General features: G+C 38.3%; 5 protein-coding genes across 6 annotated transcripts in view; 3 read left to right on the forward strand and 2 right to left on the reverse strand.

Moving 5' to 3' along the window:
- Positions 1–191: 191 nt before the first annotated feature.
- LOC115622510 (pupal cuticle protein Edg-78E) lies at positions 192–644 on the forward strand. Its single transcript, XM_030516463.1, has 2 exons — positions 192–203; positions 291–644. Exons 1-2 carry the CDS (start codon positions 192–194, stop codon positions 642–644), a joined length of 366 nt encoding a protein of 121 aa, XP_030372323.1.
- Positions 645–2,579: 1,935 nt separating this feature from the next.
- Positions 2,580–4,365, reverse strand: LOC115622720 (probable serine hydrolase). Its single transcript, XM_030516761.1, has 3 exons — positions 4,216–4,365; positions 3,738–3,847; positions 2,580–3,666 (listed from the first exon to the last, which is right to left on the reverse strand). Exons 1-3 carry the CDS (start codon positions 4,256–4,258, stop codon positions 2,722–2,724), a joined length of 1,098 nt encoding a protein of 365 aa, XP_030372621.1. The 5' UTR covers positions 4,259–4,365; the 3' UTR covers positions 2,580–2,721.
- A 622-nt stretch (positions 4,366–4,987) lies between these two features.
- Positions 4,988–6,978, forward strand: LOC115622723 (probable serine hydrolase). The gene is made up of 2 exons (XM_030516764.1): positions 4,988–5,343; positions 5,402–6,978. Exons 1-2 carry the CDS (start codon positions 5,221–5,223, stop codon positions 6,293–6,295), a joined length of 1,017 nt encoding a protein of 338 aa, XP_030372624.1. The 5' UTR covers positions 4,988–5,220; the 3' UTR covers positions 6,296–6,978.
- Positions 6,979–8,376: 1,398 nt separating this feature from the next.
- On the reverse strand, positions 8,377–10,430 carry LOC115622653 (polycomb group protein Pc). Its single transcript, XM_030516662.1, has 2 exons — positions 9,993–10,430; positions 8,377–9,652 (listed from the first exon to the last, which is right to left on the reverse strand). Exons 1-2 carry the CDS (start codon positions 10,053–10,055, stop codon positions 8,621–8,623), a joined length of 1,095 nt encoding a protein of 364 aa, XP_030372522.1. The 5' UTR covers positions 10,056–10,430; the 3' UTR covers positions 8,377–8,620.
- Positions 10,431–10,905: 475 nt separating this feature from the next.
- The window catches only part of LOC115622403 (ras-related protein Rab-26), a 33,924-nt gene continuing 22,188 nt past the window's right edge, over positions 10,906–22,641 (forward strand). The window contains exons 1-2 of one of the 2 annotated variants that reach the window (XM_030516334.1): positions 10,906–12,333; positions 13,030–13,607. In XM_030516334.1, the coding sequence (XP_030372194.1) occupies positions 13,035–13,607 (573 nt within the window). In that variant the 5' untranslated portion in view covers positions 10,906–12,333; positions 13,030–13,034. Of the gene's footprint in view, positions 12,334–13,029; positions 13,608–16,746; positions 16,765–22,641 lie in introns of those variants that run through there. The other variant, XM_030516333.1, reaches the window with a different exon arrangement.

A 22,641-nucleotide genomic window follows, 5' to 3' on the forward strand; every position in this document is an offset into this window, starting at 1 on the left:
CTGCCGCTTCTGCTGCTTCTGCAGACGACGAAGCTGATGTTGACGCCGGCGTTGGCGTTTGCGCAGAAGCAGTAGCAGAAACAGTCGCAGAACGTGTTGGTGTTAATACTTTTTGGCTGGTTTGGCGCAGGTATAAAAGCGTTTGGTTTTCAAGAGCAAATCAACAGTATAAATTAGACAATTTAACGAAGATGTTCAAAATTGTGAGTAGCGAAGGCATTGATGGATATTTACAAGAGTTTTTGTGTGAGAGTGGAAGGATAATTGTGTGAATTCTTTTTACATTGCAGACGCTATGTTTGTTTGCTGCTCTGCTGGCTAGTGTCTGCGCCGATCACATCAATAAGAATGCCGAAATTCTAAACCTAAAAAACGATCCTGCAGATGCGGAAGGCAACTATGCCTATGCTTTCGAGACTAGCAATGGAATACAGAGTCAGGAGGCGGGCAATCCAAACGGAGTCAGTGGAGCCTATAGTTTCGTCACACCCGAGGGCGAAAACATTCAAATTAGCTACATTGCCGATGAGAATGGCTTCCAGCCCCAGGGTGCTGCTCTGCCCACACCACCACCTATTCCAGAATATATTATTCGAGCATTGGAATACATTGCGGCCCATCCTCCACCACCGCAGCGTCGCTAAGCTGCAAGATGCTCCTAAAGTAGTTTAAACTTGTACATAAAATACACGCTCAATAAATAAAAAGTCGCACAAAAATAAATCCAAAACTGCAACTTAAAGTCAAGCCAAAGCGAACGCCTTCACACACTCGTACATTTCAGAATACTTTGCAGATGCTGTTCATATTTGTTGTTGTAGGCGAAGTAGCCAGGAATTGACCCTCTTGACAGGCCATTAATAGCACCTATGACAGCAAAAAGCGAGAAAAAATCGATACCTGCACTTAATTTATGCAGACAACACATATGTGGAAGCTGCAGGGCCAACAGCTCCAATGCTGTTGTTAATGGTGATACGATCGCTTTTTTTTCTTCTCCTCTTAAATATATTCCACAAGCCATTTCAATGTAAATTCGCACACTGACCGCCAAAAACGAGACCCGTAGCGCAAGAAAGAGTCTGAAAGTGATGCAACAGTTTGGAACGCTGCGGTGCGTATATATGGTATGTATCGTTTATAGGTAAATGGATGCCGATCGTACGAAAACCTGTTTGGCTCTTTATGGTTCACTGACGCGGTTATTAACACTTTCGCTGCTCACGTTCTTCCACATCTGTTGGGGTCCAGCGCCTGCGGCCACAGCTGCTGACCGAAAATTTAGGTCAACGTGAACTGATCGCTTTTATGCCCTACTCCTACTAACCAAGGAGAGCATTTAGGCTTGCGGTTTCCGTTTGAAACAAACTTAACATCAGCTGCGAGTAATATTGATCATTACCAGGAAAGACCATCATTTTAAGTTGTTGTTTAAAAAGTCCCCAGAACAGATTTATAGCATAGTCTTATGCCTATTATACAGAAATGAAATGAAAATAACGCTTGTATATACTGTTATTTCTTAAGTTAATTCTATACAAGTAGTACTGAACCTTACCTTCTTTGTCATCTGATCTTGTTTATCTGATAGTAAATGATACATGGGAAAACTGTCTTAATCGTAATAGAACACTTTAGAAAGTTATTCAAATAAATAGTGTTCAATTGTTTTAAAAAACAACATGCTTTGGTCAATTAGAGCCACATCAGACTTAGGTCTTGCTTGAGCTATCGTATAAAGCCATAATTGGGTCGAGGTACGTCTAAACTATAAAACAAACAATAAAGCAATTAATAAATTATCAAGGACTTTTCTAAATGGGAGGTGGGTCTGTTGTCTTACGGTAAAAAAAAAAATATTTCTTCTGGTACCGGCCAATGCTATTTTTCGAGACATATGTATTTGTTACTCTTACTTCATATGGGTCCCATATTAAAGAAATTCTTGCTCTTACATAAAAGCGAATTAGTTATCGGCTAACTATGCCACAAAAAAGCGCTTGCAAGGTTTCTCTCAAGCAAAACAAACTTTCATCTACAAAACAATATTCCTGTTTTTGTTATACAAATTTTTATGTTACGAGTATTCAAAATGCGATCAAAGGCAACGACACAGATAAACACACAATTTGTACACAAATGTGCGAAATTTGACAAGTATGTCATGACGATTAAGTTTTTGCAGTTTATAATGAAACAACGCTTTACTATCAATCTGTTTCAGTTTTACATTTCGTGGCATACATGAATACAAGTAATGCGCCGAGTTTGTGTACAAACATTTAGTCTGTCTGACCGTAGCTTTAAAAAAGTGTGTGCAGTCTTCGAAGTGAGGGAAAAGCAGAAGTCTACCTGTTTCATTGTAACTGGCAGCTTGTACAAGTGCGGCCCATATATTCCGGGACTATTGCATGTGGCGATCAATGATGCAAGGTGAGCTTAGCGAGTACATTGCCATTGCCATTAAAGTCCAACTCGACGGTCGAGCTCTTGCAACAGCGGGCACGTCACACGCATTACTTGTTACACGGCATCCTTGCCTTTGAGTTCGTTACACGCATTTATATTCGAAAAACATATATACAAATTGTTCACATATATTTAAGTTAAGGCAACGATTAAGTAAATAAAATGCTGTATAAAACGATACGCAGAATCGCTTAAGCGCTAATAAATAAAGCCCCATGTAACCATTGTGTGATTATGGGCTTTGAGCTCAGCTCAAAGCTTGCTCTCCTTAGCCTCCTTGGCCTTTTTGCGCGATGCTGCTGCAGCGGCTGGCCCAAAGCGTTGAATGAAATTATTGATAGGCTCTATAATTGTTTCGGGATTGTTCATGTGCAAGTGATGTGTGCCATCAGCCTCAATATACTCGAAGTTGGACTTCTTTAGAAGCAGGTCTAGGACCTCATCATAATACTTTTTATCCTCGAAATAGGATGATTGTTTGCCCTTAATGAACAAGTAGGGGCACTTGATGCGCTGCGCCATTTCCACGCACAGCTCCTGTGATCCAATCGCGTAATTATAGAATTTCAGTCGGCGATCGCGACAGAAGAAGTACTTGTCCGGGTATTTTCCTGACTTTTGTATATTCCGTGCCATAATGTGCTTACAGTGCTCCTTATTGACCGAATGAAAGGTGCCGATGTAGACACGCTCAATGAGCTCGTCGTACGCATAGCTAGGCGGCTCATTCTTGCTCCGATTGCGCTCGTCCTCGCGCAGAAACTCATCCAAGCGTGTTTCCATCGTACGTATAACAGCCGGATATGGGCGTTGATGCGGCTTCAGAGCATCAAGGCCAATGACCATATCAACTTTGTCGGGGAAAACAGCAGCAAAGACAAAGCAAATGATGGACGACATGGAGTGGCCAATTAGCGATACTTTCTCCCACTTGTACTGCTTCATAATCAGGCGTATCACATAGAGATTATCTACAGAATTATAGTAACATCCGTCTGGCAGACGAGACGATAATCCATGCCCAGGTAAATCGACAGATAGAAAGGCCACATCAGGCGGCAGCAAGGGCACCAACAAATCAAAGGTACCTGCATTATCTTGCCAACCATGCAGCCCAAGGATCGGCTGCACATTCTGCGGACCAAACCATTTCCCAGCTATGTGTCCCCAGGGTACGGGTATTGTAATTTCAGCAAACTGTAAATAGCACATAGAAACGGGTTAGACGGGTTGTCTGCCTGAGTGTCGTGAATTCAAAGTCCACTTACGGTACGGGTAGGTGGTTCGCCGGTCAAGTCACCTGCATGACGATAGCGCTGATTGAGATCTATATTTGTGATTTTGCTGGAATCCATGCCGTTGATTTCACCTGTGATCGCTGGTCAAATTGTTAAGAATGAATAAAAATCGAGTTAATTTCAAAGTTTAGCTAGAAATGCTTGTTCTATTCTTTCTTATCGCTATCGTACTAGAGAGATTAGCGCGCTAATCGCGTCACATTTTTTTGATTAGTTCACGAAACTGAGACGAAGCGTGCACAAAAGCAACCGTGAAGTAGCACACGACGAAACAAGACAAAAATAAACAGCAAAACGCGGCAATAATCATAATTTGCATGCATTGCAGGGTGGTAGTCAGTGAAACATTTTGCATTCGCGGCGTTCAAAGGTCAAGGTCGAGCGGCGGTACATTTCATAGTTCTTCTGTCTTCTTATTTTTCACCGGCTTGCAAAAGCCATTACTTACGATTTGGCTTTGTCAATGACGTGTCCAATGTGCGGGCAGGCATTTATGCAAATTTTGCTTTGCACTATTTTTTATGCCGCAGCTATGATAAATGAATGAACAAAATTATTAACTACCACCTAAAACAATGAAAAGCGAACGACAATAAACATGGCAAGCAGTCAGCTGATAAAGTTGTTGAGAGACAGAAAACCTGTGCTCTCAGAGATGGAACTTTGCATGAATTGGAAATCGTGAGATAGAGGTGGAAGGAAAATGAGGCTGAATTATCACCATCTTGATCGTAACCTTTAAATTTATCTATAAAATTAAAAAATTGTAATTAATAGATACCAGGAAAAATAATATTCAAATTACACGTATTCTTATTTTTTATTAATTTTATTCTTGTAAATTAATCTGTTACTTTATATATATCAGAGTTTTAAATTAATTGCGTGACAACTTTATTAGTTAAGAGCGTGTTCTGAAAAATGAATAGGAGTTATCATCACTAATAATTGTGAATATGGTAAAACTGATAAAAAGAAAACAACTTTATAATAACCATGACTGAACATTATGTTGCATTCTATCACCTTTGAATTTGCAAAGATTACTTTTTAATTATACATATCGCTAACATTTAATTAAGTTTCATTTCATTCATCCATTTCATTAATCATTATCTATAAACTAATAAATATTAATCAAGAAATTAGCCGTGACAAAGTCACATATGCGTGACTTTTGCCCATTTGCAATGTTTACTCACCATTCACACATCTCCGTTCCCCCATGACTGATTTAAAATTGTTCAGAATCGCGTAATTCTCCAAAAAATCTGTGTGTAATCCAAGTGAGATTGCGTTGGGGATCAAAGTTCACCACGTGAAACGCCGCATCACCGTTGGCAAGTGAAACTGAGAGCAAAACGTCATTGCGACTGAAGCCGGAAAGCTGTGCACACGTTTGTGGGTCAATTTTGTTATTCAATAGACGCTTTCACCACCACAGCTGAGAAAAATGAGTTTCCAAAAGGGACTGCGTCTGCTGACGCAAATGACAGGCGGTTCAGGGACACAAAATATCCTTAGACATAACAGTAGCAATGGCTCAGCCAGGTCACTAAAAATGATCACAAAACATGTGAGTAATTGGTATTGCAAATCTTGACGTTGACTCACAATCACGATTGTCTTTCTAGTACGATGAGATTACGATACCCGTACCCTGGGGCCATATTGCGGGCAAATGGTATGGTCCCAAGCATGTCCGCCCTATACTGGGAATGCATGGGTGGCAGGATAATGCAGGCACCTTTGATACTCTCGCTCCACTACTGCCCCCGCATCTTTCATTCCTCAGCATCGATTGTCCAGGTCATGGACTGTCGTCCTGGCTGCCTCCGGGCATTATCTACCACTCCATTGACTATGTGCTGCTCATACGTCGCATCATGGAGGAATACAATTGGGATAAGGTCTCTATAATGGGTCACTCGATGAGTTCCATCAACGGTTTCGTGTTCAGCGCGCTATTCCCAGATAAAGTGGACATGTTCATTGGCTTGGATGTGCTAAAGCCGCCCATACGTAGTCCCCGCCACATAGTCACTGGCTTGTCAGAACGTCTGGAGAATGCGCTTAAAGTTGAAAGACGGAATCGTATCGGCACAGAACCACCAGCCTATGAATGGGACCAACTAGTGGAACGTTTACACTTGGGTACGGATAAATCCGTCTCTATGGAGGCATGTAAATTTCTGCTGCAACGCAATGCAAAACCATCCACCCATGAGCCTCATAAGTATTACTTCTCACGCGATAGTCGACTAAAAAACTCACTGTTTTACACATTATCCATCGATGTGCCGTTAGAGATGGCCTCGAGGATTACATGTCCCCACTTATTCATTAAGGCAAAGCAAGCACCCTACTATGAACGCAAAGAGTACTACGACGCGACCTTGGCAGCCCTACGAAAGAACTCGCAGTTTGAATATCACGAAGTCGATGGCACGCATCACGTCCACCTAAATGAGCCCGAAAAGGTCGCGTCAATTATTAACTCCTTTATCAACAAGTGTCGGCCCTTATGAGAACAGGCCCCCTTAGATTTAGATTTGTAAGACTTGTACAAAGTAGCGAGATTTTGATTCTGCTAGCTAGTTAATGCGGGGTCCGTTGGTGGTGCTTCTATAAATGATATTGCCGCGTCATTCAATGCCATTGAATGTTAAAAATCTACGTCTGATATTCAATATCACTTTAAACACATACTCGTATGCACTGTAGTTTACAGATACAAGATTTGAATTCTGACTAATCAATCATCTTGAAACATATGCAAGCCCAATTCAACCAATAGATACTGTTTTCGCAAACGAAACTTTAAGAGGTATATTCACTGGTTTGGTTTTTAGCTAATTTTTAAATTATCATCAAAAACCCAAGATATAAAGATAGATATGTTTAAACGAAATTTTGAGATAATTTCACTGAGGAGATACTCAAAATATAACGCAAATTACTATCTTCTCTCAAAATACGAAGACGTAAAATTTTGTCCCTTTTAATCAAAAGATGTTATTCAGTATTCCTTATCGAAAAAGGAATCCTGACCTGATCTTGTATCTCTGTTGGCCAATAGATTCTATTTAAAATTCTTTGTCATGAACGAAACTATAAGAGGTCTATTAACTTAAGAGATATTAAAGATAGTTTCGCCACAGATATTAATCATGTTACCATTTTACCAGCAATAAACAAAGGTGTAAGCTTTTGTCTGTTTCTATTTAATTTATGTACATTTGATATTGTTCATAACATATTAGTTAGAGCAATTAAATGACAAACATTAAAGTGTTTGATTTGATTTGTTTTTATGGAATTACCGTTGCAACTAAAACTAGCCAATAACTACTAAGCACATACATATGTATACATAAATGTGTATATATTTATAAATAAGATTTGTTTGTTTCGCTGTTGATGATTTTATAAGAACAATTGGAAAACCACATTTGGGACTATTATCGAGATTATGAACATAAGTTTCTAGATAAAATTGTGCGTTGCTTACAAAATAAAATCCAACAAAACAATTCAATAAAATGTTACAATGTTACGAAACGCAGCCGAAAATTCTAAATTTATTGATGTTAAGGGTTCGAATTAATTATTTGAAAAGCTTTGGATGCCGATTGTTAAAATAATTTTATGTGAAGATATATAGACTTTTACGAAACAATTCTACATTCTCTGATTTGGAAAAATAGTCGTTTTTTGCGCGTTATCTACAAACAAGATTTAGTTGAAGGATTTTAGAATTTTTACTCATTTGATTCGTTTTGATTCTTTTTACATATATTAGGGAAATTAAGTCTGTCGATACATAAATTTGTTCTAGTACATTTGGAAATAAACTTAAGGACTGTGAAGTTAATAGTAAACTATATTTAAATTTCGGCAGACCTATGGATTTATTTTTGAAATATAGTTTTACAAGCTTAGAGTCGTTAAAATAAATGCCATATTTATGCCATCTATCCCATAATTTATATTAAAATAAAGGCTAAGTAATTAATATCCGCATACCTGATTCATGAGTGCACAGCACAATTTTATGGGTTAAAAGCATAAAGACAGCACTTACTTTAGTTAGTTAAGAAATATTTATTTGGTTTGCACAGATTGAACAAATGAAGTCTAAAATCTAAGATGATGGTTTCAGTTTTACATAATTTACTTGTCGGTAGCCCACACGCCTTTTCTTGCAGAAATCAGTCAACAATTCCAGCACTGGAAAGCACAGCTAACCCTAAGAGGTCTTCAAACTTAAAACAATGCGTTGTTGTTAACAATTTGTAACGCAAATATCTACAACAGGATTTGTAGCAGTGTTGTTTTTTTTCCATTTTCTTCTTGGATACTTTTCTAGCTTTAAATATGCATTGTAAATAAGTATGCTTCTGTTTGTATGTATGTACGTGTACATCAAGCGTAGTCAACAATTGCTTAAATATTGCAGTAAATGGAGTTGTGTGTGTTATTCATCAGATTCAAACTGTTATAAAAAAATATATAATTTATATATGTTAAATAAATATCTGTATATTTATATATGTTATACTACGGTCTGTGGATTGCGCGCGTTAGGTAGAAAATAATGCTTAAGTAATAAATTTTGCTGCTGCTTAACGCACGCCTCACTGATCTCTAAACATTGTAATAAAACAACAACTAGAAACTACGCTAAAAATAAATACATACATGTATAGGTAGATAGGTACATAATAAATAAGTTAGTTTTTAAAAAAATGCTTTGAAACATTTTATATGAATTTGTTTGGGTTGAGGGGAATTAAAAATGTATATACATCTGAGTTTCTTGTTTACTTTTTAGGAGGCAACCCGTGCCACTTTTAAGCCACCGGGGAAGAGTCGCCTTTCATGTCACGCTCACGAAAAAAGCCACGTTCCGTCTTGCACTCCCGTATAGTCACTGTCTCGAGATTGACGGTCACATCGGTGATGACCACTCGATTGGATATGTTGCACTTAGCGGGCAACCAGAAACGTGGTGGCAAAGCTCGCGGCGAGAGCGGCGTAAGCTGTTGTTTTTGTGCCAGAGAAGCGACACTGCCGCCCAATTTTGGTATGTTGTTATTCTCCGATGGTGATGAAGCTGATTGTGGCACGGGCTCATCATCCTCCTCTTCGGTGCAAGGTGTTGATTCAGCACCATCGTTCTCCTTCAACGTCGCTACCAAGAGCTCTGCCTTAAGTGGTGTGGATGACTCCGTCTGCTTTTGTTGTTGTTCGGCTGGATGTTGTGCTTGTTGTTTGGTTGCAGGCACTGGTCCATCGGGTGAGGTCTTGATGGTCACACCAATTTTGCCCTCTTTTAGCACTTCCGCCTTTCGTTTAGTGCCAATTAGTGGCTGATCCTCCGAGCTCGAAGAGTTTGTGTCTGCTTCCGGCACAAATGAAGTGTGCGTGAAGCTGCTGTTTGAGGATGAGCTGTGCTCCGTACGCTGTCGCTTCGACTCGTGATGATGTGGGTGGGGCGACTCGGAGCGACGGCTGCTGGTACGTTCGGACTTTATGCTTTGGTTGTTGTGGTGGTGGTGGTGATGATGGTGGTGATGATGATGCTTTTTATCCTTATCTTTCTTCTCGCTTTCTTGAGCGGAGTTGGCTGCCACGTTTGAGGTTGTTGCCTGATTGGTGTCCACATCATCTCCAGTAAATGTGTATTCATCCTCTTCGGATTCGGGCTCTGGATCAGGCTCTTTTTCCTTCTTCTTGTTGCCACGTTTAGAGGGCGTGCCTGAAGATTTGTTGCTTTGCTCATAGATGTCGATAAGGCGTCGATCCAGAATGTTTACTTCTGGCTCCCATGTGTTGTACCGTTGGTTCCAGCCCTTCCACTTGACACGGTACTCCACAACGCCCTGTAAGATCATTGAACAGGAATGTTCTTTGTTTTTATCATTGTTTTCTTTGAGGCGCCAGCTGCAGAGCACTTCATTCAAAAATTGGCGCGTACTACAGCCACACACAAAACTAATTGATTTTTCATCGAGGCGCACACAATAACAAAAACAACACATGCGAACGCAACGTGCAAATGGTGGTTGTTGCAACGGCCGTAGCAGAAGCAGCTGCCAGCAGATGGTCTCTGCTCAAATTTCGAAGGACATGTGACCTTGTAATTTTTGTGCTGCGCATTTACGCGTGTCGTTTTGTATGTTTTAGTTAGTATGGCCAGGATTTGGTTTAACTTTTACATACCTTTCTAACGCGCTTCTGTATGATTTTTTCGGCAGCATAGACCCGATCGTCCGAGCTGCCCATTGTGCCGTCCACTTTACCAATTTTTGGGCTGTTTTTGAGCTACTTAGTATAAACACTTGCTGCACGCTTTAAGTATTCTCTGCGTGCCGTTTTTACACACACTTCTCACCTAACGCGTGTGTTTTTGTATGTTGGTAAATAAATATACGCTGCCTGCTCCTGACGCACAGGAAATAGAACGCAAAATGCTTCGTTGAAAAAGAGAGAGAAGCAGCAGCGGACAGAGAGCAGCTCGTGCGGCTTTCGGGAAGTTTCCACGCGTCGCTAGTGGATTGCGTTTCTTTTATCCAATGAGCACTGAAAACAGTTCTTCTTTTTTTGATTTTTGTTCAAAACCACACAATAAAATGTAATATTAATTCACTATTTATTAAAATTCACAAAAATAATAGGAGTGCAAATGCAGAGCTGTATAATAAGTGTCGGTGAATTCTGCGATATCGATAAGATAATGCCGATACACTTCGTTGCAGTGCTGCCATATTTTTTGAAAGAAGTCACGTGCTGCCATATAGTAAGATGCTGATTTGAATTTCGATGTACGTTGGCGCTTACCAGAGGACTAATAAACGTGAGCTACTAGAGAATTTTATATGAGTACTATATACAATAGTTTAAACAACTACTACTGCTTCTTAATATATTGACTGAATTTGGACTCCGCAAATACAAATTTAGCCGAATTTTGAACACGATGTGCTGGACATGCGCAGTTTACGCCCGGCTCTCCGAATTTCGGCGCTCTTGTGCAATTCTCTTTCACTTTTTTTTTTGCACGCAGCCACTTAAACTGTCAATGAATTTCCGTACTTCAGTACTAAAGCAGCAATAGCTAAATAGACCACGCCATTCCATACACAAAAAATCACTAGAAAGTAATCAAAATTGCATACATATGTGTATGTGTGTGATGAAATTGAAAATAATGTGATAAAGCCACGTTCAAAGGCGCCGCACATATAACAAAGCCCAAAAGAGGCGTTCAAAGGGTGTGGAAAATAATAGTGTCCAAAACTAATAATAGTCAAAAGAAAAAAGAAACGAAAATGTGAAATCAAATATTGTGAAACCTACAGACAGCAACGCCACCGCTGACACACACAATCACACACACACATACACAATGACCCACAAAGGATATCGAGCTGTGGGAGCCTATCGTAAAACTCCGGTTTGTTGTCGTCGCCGTCACTTCTGGCCGTTGCCGTTGTCAAATGGGCTTTTGTTGGTATAGATTGCGGGTCGATGAATGTATGCTGGCTGTTGGCACAACAACACACAGGATGCGAGTGTGTCATTCCTGCTATTGCTGCTCTTGCTGGTGATGCTGATGCCACTGCCACTGCCACAGTTGGGCGCGTGTGACAGATAACAAGCAGAAATGAAGACGTCAGCGTCGACTACACCACAATCACCTCCGCCAAAAACAACAACAACAACAGCTCTAACATCACCAACAACAATACCAAAAACAACAACAACAACAACGGATGCAGTCAAGCGGCGTTTCTTCTTCTCATGCCGTCAATGTTGCTGCTATTGGCGGGGGGCGCTCTGAGCATGCCGCTAATTAGTACGTGTCGTAGTTGTAGCGCGACGTTCGTTATATATGTATGTATGTATATATGCTGTGATACCAAAAACAACACCAAGAACAAGAACAACAACTACGACCAAAAATTAACACAAACGCAATATTTTCGCTGACGCAAATGCCAAGGAGCAAAATTGTGACAAAAACAGTCGCCGCATAAGGACTTGAAAAATACCAAAACAAGAAGCTTTAAGTAAAAAAAAACAAAAGAAAAACACCAAGCAAGGATTAAAATATAAATTCCCTTATTAAAGACTACATGTTAAAAATTACATAAATAATTAATTAATTTACTTAACAAGCAAAAAACCACGGCACCAATTAGCGCATAAAATAAATAAGTATAAACATAAATATGTAAGCTTTAGCTAGTTAATTATATATAAAAAACAAATTACATAGTGGCTTTAAAACAAAACACCAAGCAACAACACCAAAAATAAAAACAAAACAACAAAGCAAATAGTTCAATTCCAAAGCTAAATCGCAAACTAACGAATATATGTTTAGGGAATTTTTTAAATAACAAGCTAAAGAATATTAGTAAATTATTAAAGCTTAGTAGAAACATAAATAATAAGCCCCAAGGAACCCGCAACCGTAACCAGAATTCATTCAGAAAACGTGCCATTAAAACCGGGCAGAGCGCACACGCCGTTGACAGACAACGTCAAAAATTAAATTGTAAGTGTAAAAGCAAGTCTCAGGCTATTGTGAAAGAGAGAGAGAGAGAGAGAGTGTGTGTGTGTGTGAGAGAGAGAGTGAGTGAGTGAGGCGGAGGGATGCGAGGGACAGCTGACGAAGAAAAGCTCAGGCTTAAAAGCTCAGTTCAGACTTGAACCAATTTCAGCATATATCCTGTGTATTCACCCCATAATAAACTTAAACACTCACCAACATATTTAAATCGAGATGCAAATAAAGCTAATCAGAGGTGCTTCGAATTACGACAACATTTTAGACAGTGGGAGCGAACGTTAGTTTATATCTTAAACATATTTGTTTATAGTCAATTACTTATATGCATTTAAATATTTTCATAATTTAACAAGGCTTTATTTAAAATATTTTTCTTTATAGAATAATAGTTTTCGTTGCAATAATATTGTTTTTCAAAGTCATATCAGGTTTTTGGATTGTTATTACGTCTAAGATCTTCATTAGGTTTATTTCTGAAGAAAGGTCGGAATAATTGGATATTTGAAAAGCGTAGAACAGATAAATAATTAACATTTTCGTTGTATGGCATTTTTAGGACTTAAAATAAGAATTTAAAATAAGATTCGATTTTTGGTTGGTTTGTTAAGCTTTAGATATTAGATCTAGCATTTAATAAAATCAAGTTTAACCTTTTTTGCTGGCATTTATCTATTATTGCAGCAGAGATGCAGGCAACCACGGCAGCGAGTCATCCGGACGATGCAAGCAGCATGAGTGACGATGTTTTCGAGGATGTGGAGACCACACAAGCACGTATCGATGAATTGCGGAGACGACCATTCGGCGATGGCTGTTACAATCCACCTGCCGCTCCGGCTCCCTTGAGCACCACACATCATCACCATCATCATCATCAAAGCCAGCAAAGTTTGACCGCCAGTCATCATTACCACGATGACTCGATTATGGCGCCCGTTCAAAGGACCGCCTCGCCCAGTGGCTATCCTGGCTATAGGCCGTCGCGTGAAGCGTTGCAAATGTACGCCTACGGCAATACAGACTATGGCCTGGCGGACGATGACTACGATGACGGCTGGCGTTCGTACCGGTACGATGAGGTGGACATGCATCAGTCTCACTTGCAACCCGCCCATTTGCAACCCTTCGACGATACGGTCAACCATAAGACGATATTGCTCGGAGATTCAGGCGTCGGCAAAACATCGTTCCTGGTCAAATACAATACGGGCGAGTTTCGACTTGGATCCTTTTCGGCCACTGTGGGCATTGCACTGACGGTGAGTCAAAATGCTATTGGCTCCCTTAACTTCTCCCGAATTCCCTCGAGTGCGGCGACGGTCGTCCGTGGGTGTAGAATTTAAATGGCTGCCGGGCATTGAAGCATTGTGCACGTTTTGGCATGTTGTGAATCCTCCGCCTCCATGGCCCATGTTGTTTACGCATGTCCCTGAGTCTATAGCTTTAAACACGTGCAAATGACCCTCACTTACACATTTACCAACATAAAAGAACAATTGTAATTTAAAGTGAACAACATCTTAATTTTTTTTAATATATATGCAGTATAAAAGTCTTTTAAATGAAAACCCGAAAGATCCGGTTTTATACTTTCAGTTCTAGTGGAATACACATTATTACTTTAATTTTGTAAGTTTGGTGCTTTTCATTTTAATTAAAATCTACAAGAGCGTTCGAACTCATTAGAAAGCAAAATGATGCTTTAAGTGTTTATAATTCTACTACTGATACGTCGTGTTCCCCTAAAAAACGATGAACCTCAGACTCCATCTTCTTATTTCTAGTAAATATTTTTACTGGTTTTGTCAACCATCTTCACATCTAATTTTCATTCAACAAAACAAACAACAAGGCGACAATGAAATGGAATGGACAATGTACTTAAAAAGAATTTAATTTATTAGAATTTAAAAGTGATACACATTTGCTCGCCAAGGATATGCCATAGTCTGTGCTTAGCACTATTTGTTTTTATTGCATTCTGTCTATATGTATATTTGCAAAGCAATGTTGCTTTATCGTTATTACCAACAGCCTAACAGCAGCTGTGTGTTGTCGCCACAGATACATTTATAGTATATATAAATATGTATCTACCTAGCCACTCACCTATCAATGTGTGTGTATGTGTGTGGTGCTTAAATGCGCTGCCAAAATTTCATGTACAGTTAGCAATTAGGCGCGCCTCGCATTTATTTTTAGCTCACAAATCTCTACGGGCATTGATTTGGTGCGTGGTTATGTTTTATTTTGTTTTGGTTGCTGGTTTTATTGTTGTTTTACCACGAGACGCCATAAAAATAAACGCTAGCAGGCTGTCAAGCCGTGCTGCGGCTTTGATTACCGCGTGAGAGCCCAGCACGGTGACGAGGGGACGTTGGTTGCTGTTGACATTTTTATGACACAATGTCGCGTTGCGCTCGTAAATGTCATGCAAAGCACACGCGCCAACTTTTTCGACTACTCGTACTTGGCGCAACCTGTTGCTGCTTTTCACTTTCACTGCCAACACACACACAGACACATACCGCGAGCAAAGCACACGCAATGGGGCAAGTTAAATAGCTAACCGCCCCCTCAGGGCCATATTTAGTACAAAAGGCACACGAAACAACGGCCGCCAGCAGCAGCAGCAGCAACAGCCACAAGAACAGCAACAACAACGAGGCTGGCATAAATACACACATTACCAAGGCAATGAAGTTCAAGTGCAACAGTTTTATTTGCCCTGCGGCATTGCAAAACAGCACACCAATACATTTCGCTCACTCACACACACACACACACGCGCACACGCACGCACACAAGCATCCACTCTCAGCAGCTCGTGCTCAGCAATCCTCCCCACATCAGTACAGCGCCCGCTCTGCTCGCAACCAATCATGCTTCTCTAGGCCATGGCTGCTGCTCTCAACAGTAAGCCTTGCTTAAATGGCACGAGTGCTTCGGCCAGCATGTCCTTCATAATGGTGACATAAGGCTTTCCTTTGGTTTTCACGGCGCTTTCTCTTACAGCCATAAAATTAGCTACAAATTGTAGAATCTCTGTCCCAAATTGTTTACTAAGCAAGGGTACACTTGTCATTTAAAACCACATTAAAACAACACCCAAGCTTAAGTAAAAATGTCCTTTAATTCACTACACTAGTTTCGTATATATATATATCCAATATATCCAAGTAAATATTGGAAATCATATATTAGAATACAATGTAGGACTAATAAAAGAGAGTTTTTAATTTTTAGGTTAAGTTTTTAATATAATTCTTGAGATCTACGTTTATTCTTTTTGCATGTAACACACTCTGAAAAACACCTTGGATAAAGGATGTAGGATGTCTTTTAAACGAAATGTGAAACACGGCTGAATATAATACTATATATTCAATATTTTTCTTTTACGGGGGATTACACATTCCCTAAAAGTTGTTTAACTAATAAGAGATGGTGTTCTGGTGACGAAGCCACCATATAGAATATATATTGTTTTCATTTCATTTATTTAATATGCTTATCAAGTAATTGTAGCTGGTCATGAAATCTTTATCATTCGCTTTTGATTCACTTTATTATAATTGCACAAGCGCCTGTTAACGCATTAAATAGTAATAGAGAAAAGAATATTGTATTATGGTTCTCGTTTGTGTATCTTTCTTCCCTTGTTTTCAGTTGAGTTCTGGTTTTGTGCCAGCTGAAAAAACAAAAAGCAACATTCATTTAAATATATATTTGAATATAATATTTTAAATGCCTTCAATCCTTCTGTTCTAGTTAACAAATAATTATTTCAATTGTAGAGGTTATGACGCATTCAATTTAAAACCTGTTGAATGAGGAGTTAAAAAAAGTAAAGTCCTAAGGAATTGCTAGCGGTTTAGTTACTGGTAACAGAAAAAATACCTTTTTTGAATATAACCAGAAACATAATTATGCGTGGCTCAACTTTCTTAATTTATGACAAAAAAAGGACTTTTAAAAATGAATGAAGTTTTGAAGCAAATTAAAGCAACAAAACTTGCCGAAATTTTTCATTTACTATAGTCAGACTCCAGAGTGTGTATTGAAAACCCAAAACCGAAGCTGGTCGAATATGCTCGGCTCACTGCTGAAGGCTCTTTGTTGTTGTTGTTGATGCTGCTGCTCACCATTTAGGGTCTATCAGATAGCTGGCTGGATGGCTCACTGGCTTGATGCTGCTGCTGGCTTTCGCTTTCAGTTTAGTTTTGTGCGTTGTTGCTGGCGTTTCGTGTGTACGGCAAATCGCATTTTCAAAAATCCAAACAACAACAAATTTAAAGACACCCATAACATAGAGAAAAGTGTCGTTTGTGCACAGTTTGAAATACTTTCGTTTTCCATTTTGCGGCAACTGTCGACTTCTACGCTGACGTCGCTGCGAACGCGCAAGTGAAAGCTGTAAAGCGTTGCCTTTGAAGTTTATTCTTATTGATATTATTATTATTTTTTCACGATATATTCTCGATATTTTTTTTTTTAACGAACTCATTGGATATTGCTGGTTGCACTCTTTTTGCGTGCAGTTTTCAATTTGTGGTATGCGCTTGGAGTAGATTGGATTAGCGTTTTTCGTAGCCTACTTTTGAGCGCGCGAGCTTGCCCGCAACAAGTGACAGGAGTTTTTGTTATTTTTGTGGCAAACGTGCGGGTGGTATGTGTGCGTACATTTGTGTGCCTGTGTGCGTGAGCGTTTAAAAATAAAATAATTATATTTATGACAACATTGATTTTTGTCTGGCACAATTTTAAGTGAGTTATTGCGGCCATCTCTTCACATTTGTTTCCTTCCATTGTTTTTGAGTATATCACGAAAGTTTGACAAAATTGTGGGGCAGCTGCAAAGCTTGGCTAATAGTTCGTAAAGGGGCCACTTTAATGCCAATTATGTAGAGTAAGTCAACTTAAGTTAAGCTAATTATGAAGTTTTTTCTTCCACTCTTCGCTTCAGCGGCAGCGCATTATTAAAAACAATCTCGCAATTTAATGCGCTTGTGTGCTTTGGCCTTTGTTTTTATTTTTGTTGTGTTCACAACATAAATGCGTCTCAAACAAATTGCAGTGTTAATATGCGCATTAATTAAGAGCATGCTCTAGACATTGAAGGTCAACTGAAGCGTGAGTTATGGGTGTATGTGAATGCTTCTTTTTGTGTGTGTGTGTGCGTTTATGTTAACGCGTTTTTAATGCGTAAACATAATCGTAATCTGCTGGATGGCTTGAAATTAAAGCTATTTTCAAGCACAAATTGATTGTAATTTGATTTTCGCAAACAAATGCTTCTAATTCTGAAGAAAAAATTCATTTGTGGCTGAGACTTTTAAGATGAAAAATGTGCCTCTATTCTCTTTACTATTATAGCTATTACATTCAAATTGAATTGTATTCATCTTCCTTCTGGAATTGTGTTGTGTTTTCGAGCCTAAATCAATTTACGAATAATTTAAGAATATTTGAACATATTTGTAATTCTAAGTAATTCAACAAAAAGCCTACATAATACTTATAATTTAATATAATACAATATTTGTTTAAAAAATGTATGTCTTGTCGACAATTCCACTGCAGACATTGTTATTAATTGTATGATTCAACCAAATCGATGCGCTAAAACGTAAGATATAGAAACTTCATTTGGCCATTAAAAAACAACTCTAATAGAAAAAGGCTTTTAAATTGTTCATAGCTTATTGGAAATTCAATTTATTTATCCGTTTATATCTGAGTTGCTTTATTAATATACTTAATTTATTTTCTGAATAAGGGGAGCGATTGCAATATTTTTGAAGTAATAACTTTTAAACTATACTACTAGACCTATTCTCTCCCTCTGAACGTTTATCACTCCATGAATTGCTCACACATGAACTCTAGTCAGATCACCATCATCTTATATATATCTTATCAAAACTAAATTGCAATTGCAAGTTAATGCTTTAAATTGGTAAAAGGAAATCCCCATTTTTAAGGCGGCTTTGAAATTGTACCTTCAATTAATGAAAATATTCCCAAAAAGTATAAAAGTACCTAAAGAGTAGAGAAGAGAGAATACTAGTTTAGTACACAGTATCAGAAGGTAGCATGACAGACCCCACAAAGTAATTATATTCTTGATCAGAAAGACAATATAAGTCAAGTCCGGTACTCCGTTTGTAGCTAAAATATCCAAATATTATATTAATATTCTCCAAGGTCTGAGAAAGGATTCGCTCGACGGAACCATTCCATTCTACAATTATTATTTTAATTACTTTTTGCAATTTGATCAAGAACTCTAATACGGACTCTGCCGACTTGTAATTTGTTGTCACCAATCCAATGCTGAATTTTCTTTGTAATGCGAGAGATGAATATGAGTTGCTAAGGAATAACAAACTGAGCATGACACATCCCCGTAATTATGGTCGCTAATTTTATAAGTTGTTTGAATTTTATTAGCACTCTCAGGTTTTTGATTTTATGTCCGCAAAAAGTGCTTTCGAAAAAGTTTGCAGTTCGTACGAGGAACATTACATTGGTGCTTGCAGGAAACTCATCAATGATTTCTGCAATTAAAAGTGGTAATAAAAGAGACCTCCCTCTTGACAACCATTGTGTTTAGGTGCAATTTGAGGGCGGATGGTAGGCAAGCTGAACGCTCACATTGTTGTTTATGCTGCTCGTGATTTGCCACAGGTGTCTCATTTCGTAATTTGTTGCTGCCTTACCCTGTGGGCCGGAATTTAGCTCGAGTTGCGGAGGCCTTCGGCACGCAATACGCTTGAACGCTATTTAAGCCGATTACTAACACAAATCCATCCCGATGTTTTATTTGCTCTGCTTCCAAGTACATGCACTCAGAAAAAAGCGCCCGAAATTGCCTTAAGGTTGAAAAAATGATCCTTGAAGCACAACTAAAGGCAAGTGGCACTACTTTTGAGAAGGTTTTTTTTAAAAAAAAAAAAGAAGGCAAGTGTCCTTTTTTTGACAAATGAAAACACAAAATACACACATAATAACTAACAAATGACAAAAACTCGTGTTGCCTAGGGACTAAGTAGGAGAGTCAATATACCAGTTTGTCTCATAATGTGACTAAGAATATACCTTTGTATATAGTTTATGTGAAGGGCGTACTTTTGCACAAACATTATGTTTTTTACACTTTTTACGGGGTATACAACAACTACTTGTAGTCCAAATGAAGTACAGACAAAGCTAGAAAACCCACTAGAGAATTATAAGCAATTGTATAAAAGAAGTTTATGGGCGATTTGAAGAAATTCCGTTTCTAATGATTTCGCTTTAAAGACCAGGAATTCTTCTTTAAAGTCCCTTGTTTGTTATTCAAAGAGAATGTTTTGGGCGATGTCTTCAAAAGCTATAAATCGATTTTTTTAAGTGTACACATACTGTGCAGTACTGTTCATGAGACATTTGCGCACACACACATCGATATTGAGTGAAGGCTTTCAAGTACATAAAAAAACACATGATGCTGTACGTTAATGCACATGAACGAAGGTTTTAGTAGCAGGAACAGCAACCACTTGGCTTGCCATCAAATAGCAGTTTCCTGCTAAAACCAATACGAGTGCAAATACCCGCACTCACACACACACACACACACATACGCACGCCTGCGGCCATTGTTGCATATGTGTGTGTGTGTGTGTTGGTGGATTGTGCGCTTGGCCGTTCCTCATTTCCTTAAAGCTGTCCATACAATCAGGAAACTATTGTCATTGTCTGCACATTGTCATTTTAGCTGTGTGATTGAGCGCATGATTGAATGTAGCTGGCCACACACATGCGTGTTGGTGTGTGTGTGTGTGCGTGTGGGAAGGTTTGTTGGACTTTGTTGGCCCAAAGGTAAATGACAAAAGTGTTGCTCTTTGTGTCTGGGTTTCCTTCGACTTTCAATAATTAATTTGGAATTTTTACCCAAGCGCCCTTTGAGGCGTTCATCACATTTTTTGGGATAGCAAATATGTATATGCATACATACCTTTACATACATACGCATATACATATATATGTATATATATATATATATATATATATATATATATTTATGAAAAGAATGCGCAACTTTCAAGTTTGAAATTTTGTTTCGCTTTCGCGACAACTTGAACGCCGTCAATGACAACCCAATGACAACTTTTTTTCTTATTATTGGGTGCCATGTTGGGCTCGCAAGTAAATTGGTTAAAAGTTGTAATGAAGGGGTATTTTGTTATGGTCCAACGGCTGCATGGCTAGCGTATAATTCTCTTCAAATGTAATAAGAAAAAAGTATATATACGCGTACATGCCGAAACACTTAAAGTTCGAAAAAACAAGTGACCCTAAAAGCTTCGCCAAAAGGACATTACTTCGTCTATAAGTTTGTAGCCAGTGCGCCAAGTATTTAATAAGTTCAACTTAAAGGAGTGTTTTTTCGCTTACAAAGTCAAACATTTCACAAAAAGCGACTTATGCATTATGGCTTTGAATTCTTTAAAGTCATTTTTTCATTTTAAAATAGCTTATGTGCGTTTGAAATGTGAAGTTTATAATACAAGTCGATTCTCTTTATTTTTCAAACCTTTTGAGTGGCATTTTAGAATCATTATGGTACTTTCCTGATAGATGAGAAACGGGCAGCTTGTCACAATTTGTTTATTTACATCAGACCACACTTAATAATAGCAGAGCAATTGAGACTTAAATTCAATCTCTCAGTCGAACACCAGTTAGCGGAGTTGTCTGATAGCCGAATTAAAATTTACCAGTTCTCGCTCTTTTCGTCTAGAGCAAGGACCGACCTCAGTGAAAGTCCTCCTCAGTCTGTTTTCACTCGAAGTACCTGCTGGTGGGGAGGTTGATTTGGACTTTGACGGTTTCCAGATGTATGTCGTGTTTAAGCTTCGATACGCGAACATACCAGTTGCTATCACAGAAGAGAGAACCGCCGCCAAATCTTGATTCTGTTTCTGTTGGAATTATTATCACAGCATAAGCAGATCTTTTGCAGCATCCAGTGTAATCTGGACATTTGTTGCCTGCAGTGAGAGACTGTGCCCTGGATGTGCGACCTAAAGGTCAGCCGTTCATCCAGTGAGACACCCGAAAATGTTGCCTCCAGATTTGTGTTCAGGGTTTCGCCATCATGTCAAATTACTGGCCATTTTAGGATTAACCTTAATTTTGATACTACATGCCGTTTTAGTTAGAAAATTTCATTTTTTATAGATCGGCAAAAGCCATTTTAATTTTGCGGTCGCTTTCTTATCAATAAAAAATTATGTAATAAAAAATAAAACCAAGTATATTTTCTTAAGATTAGGAGTTTTATCTCTTTGGTCTTTATCGTTGGCTGTCTTCGTTAACTCAAATTAAACACCCATAAATTTAAATAATCATAAAATTTGACAAACAGCTCTGTCATGAAAGTAGTGTTTTATTTTAAAAAACTAATACAATTCTTTTTAACATTCCGAAATTCTTTCTGTATAAATTTGCAACCTTCTTACAACTTAAATACGCAAAATATGAGTCCTCAAAAGAAAAATAAGGTTTTCAGCAAGAGAACAGAAAGTTATGATTCGTTTGTTATATTCGCAAAAAAGGTTTCGAAATTTGGTGAATATGGAAAATTGTAATTTTTTTTTTAAATTATTCAGTATACTTATTACTGCAGGCTCTTATTCTCTTGTGAGCTTTAATTTAAGAACTCGAAATTTGTCTGTCAAATATAATATATTGTAGTCTATTCCTTTATATAGTCTTTTTTCAAATTTTTAGAAGATTTTAATATTATACGCAGTCATTTGATAATTGTTATATAGGTGCTATTGAAATACTTTTCCACATTTTTGTATCTCAAGTTTTAACCTAAGCTTAAATCACTCAACGCCATTAAATTAAACAAGAGTCGGATTTTTCTCTCGAATATAAAAAGGTTTTCTTTCTTAAAGAAACAATGCTAAAGTACACTACGATATTATGCGATACAATCCAGCTAAACCCCCAAAAAAAGTAATATCTGAAATGTCGTTAAATTTAAAAAACAATCGGGTGTCTTCTAGATATATAAAATGTAAAGTTATAATTGAAATATCTCCGGCGGGCTAATGCCACTTGCGAATTGAATTTTCTCAAACCGCTTTACATTAAAGAAGAAAAATTAAGTAGGTTTCTCTCCCTCACTCTCCACCATCAAGTGGCTGCAAATATCCTTGTTTTAGGGTTTATAAAGTTTTTAAATTGGCGCTACCACACAGCCAATGCTGCGTTTATGACTTCAAAAAAGCGTGG

This window comes from Scaptodrosophila lebanonensis, unplaced genomic scaffold (genome assembly GCF_003285725.1).
Source record: "Scaptodrosophila lebanonensis strain 11010-0011.00,11010-0021.00 unplaced genomic scaffold, SlebRS2 tig00000043-arrow-pilon, whole genome shotgun sequence".
NCBI classification, from domain to species: domain Eukaryota; kingdom Metazoa; phylum Arthropoda; class Insecta; order Diptera; family Drosophilidae; genus Scaptodrosophila; species Scaptodrosophila lebanonensis.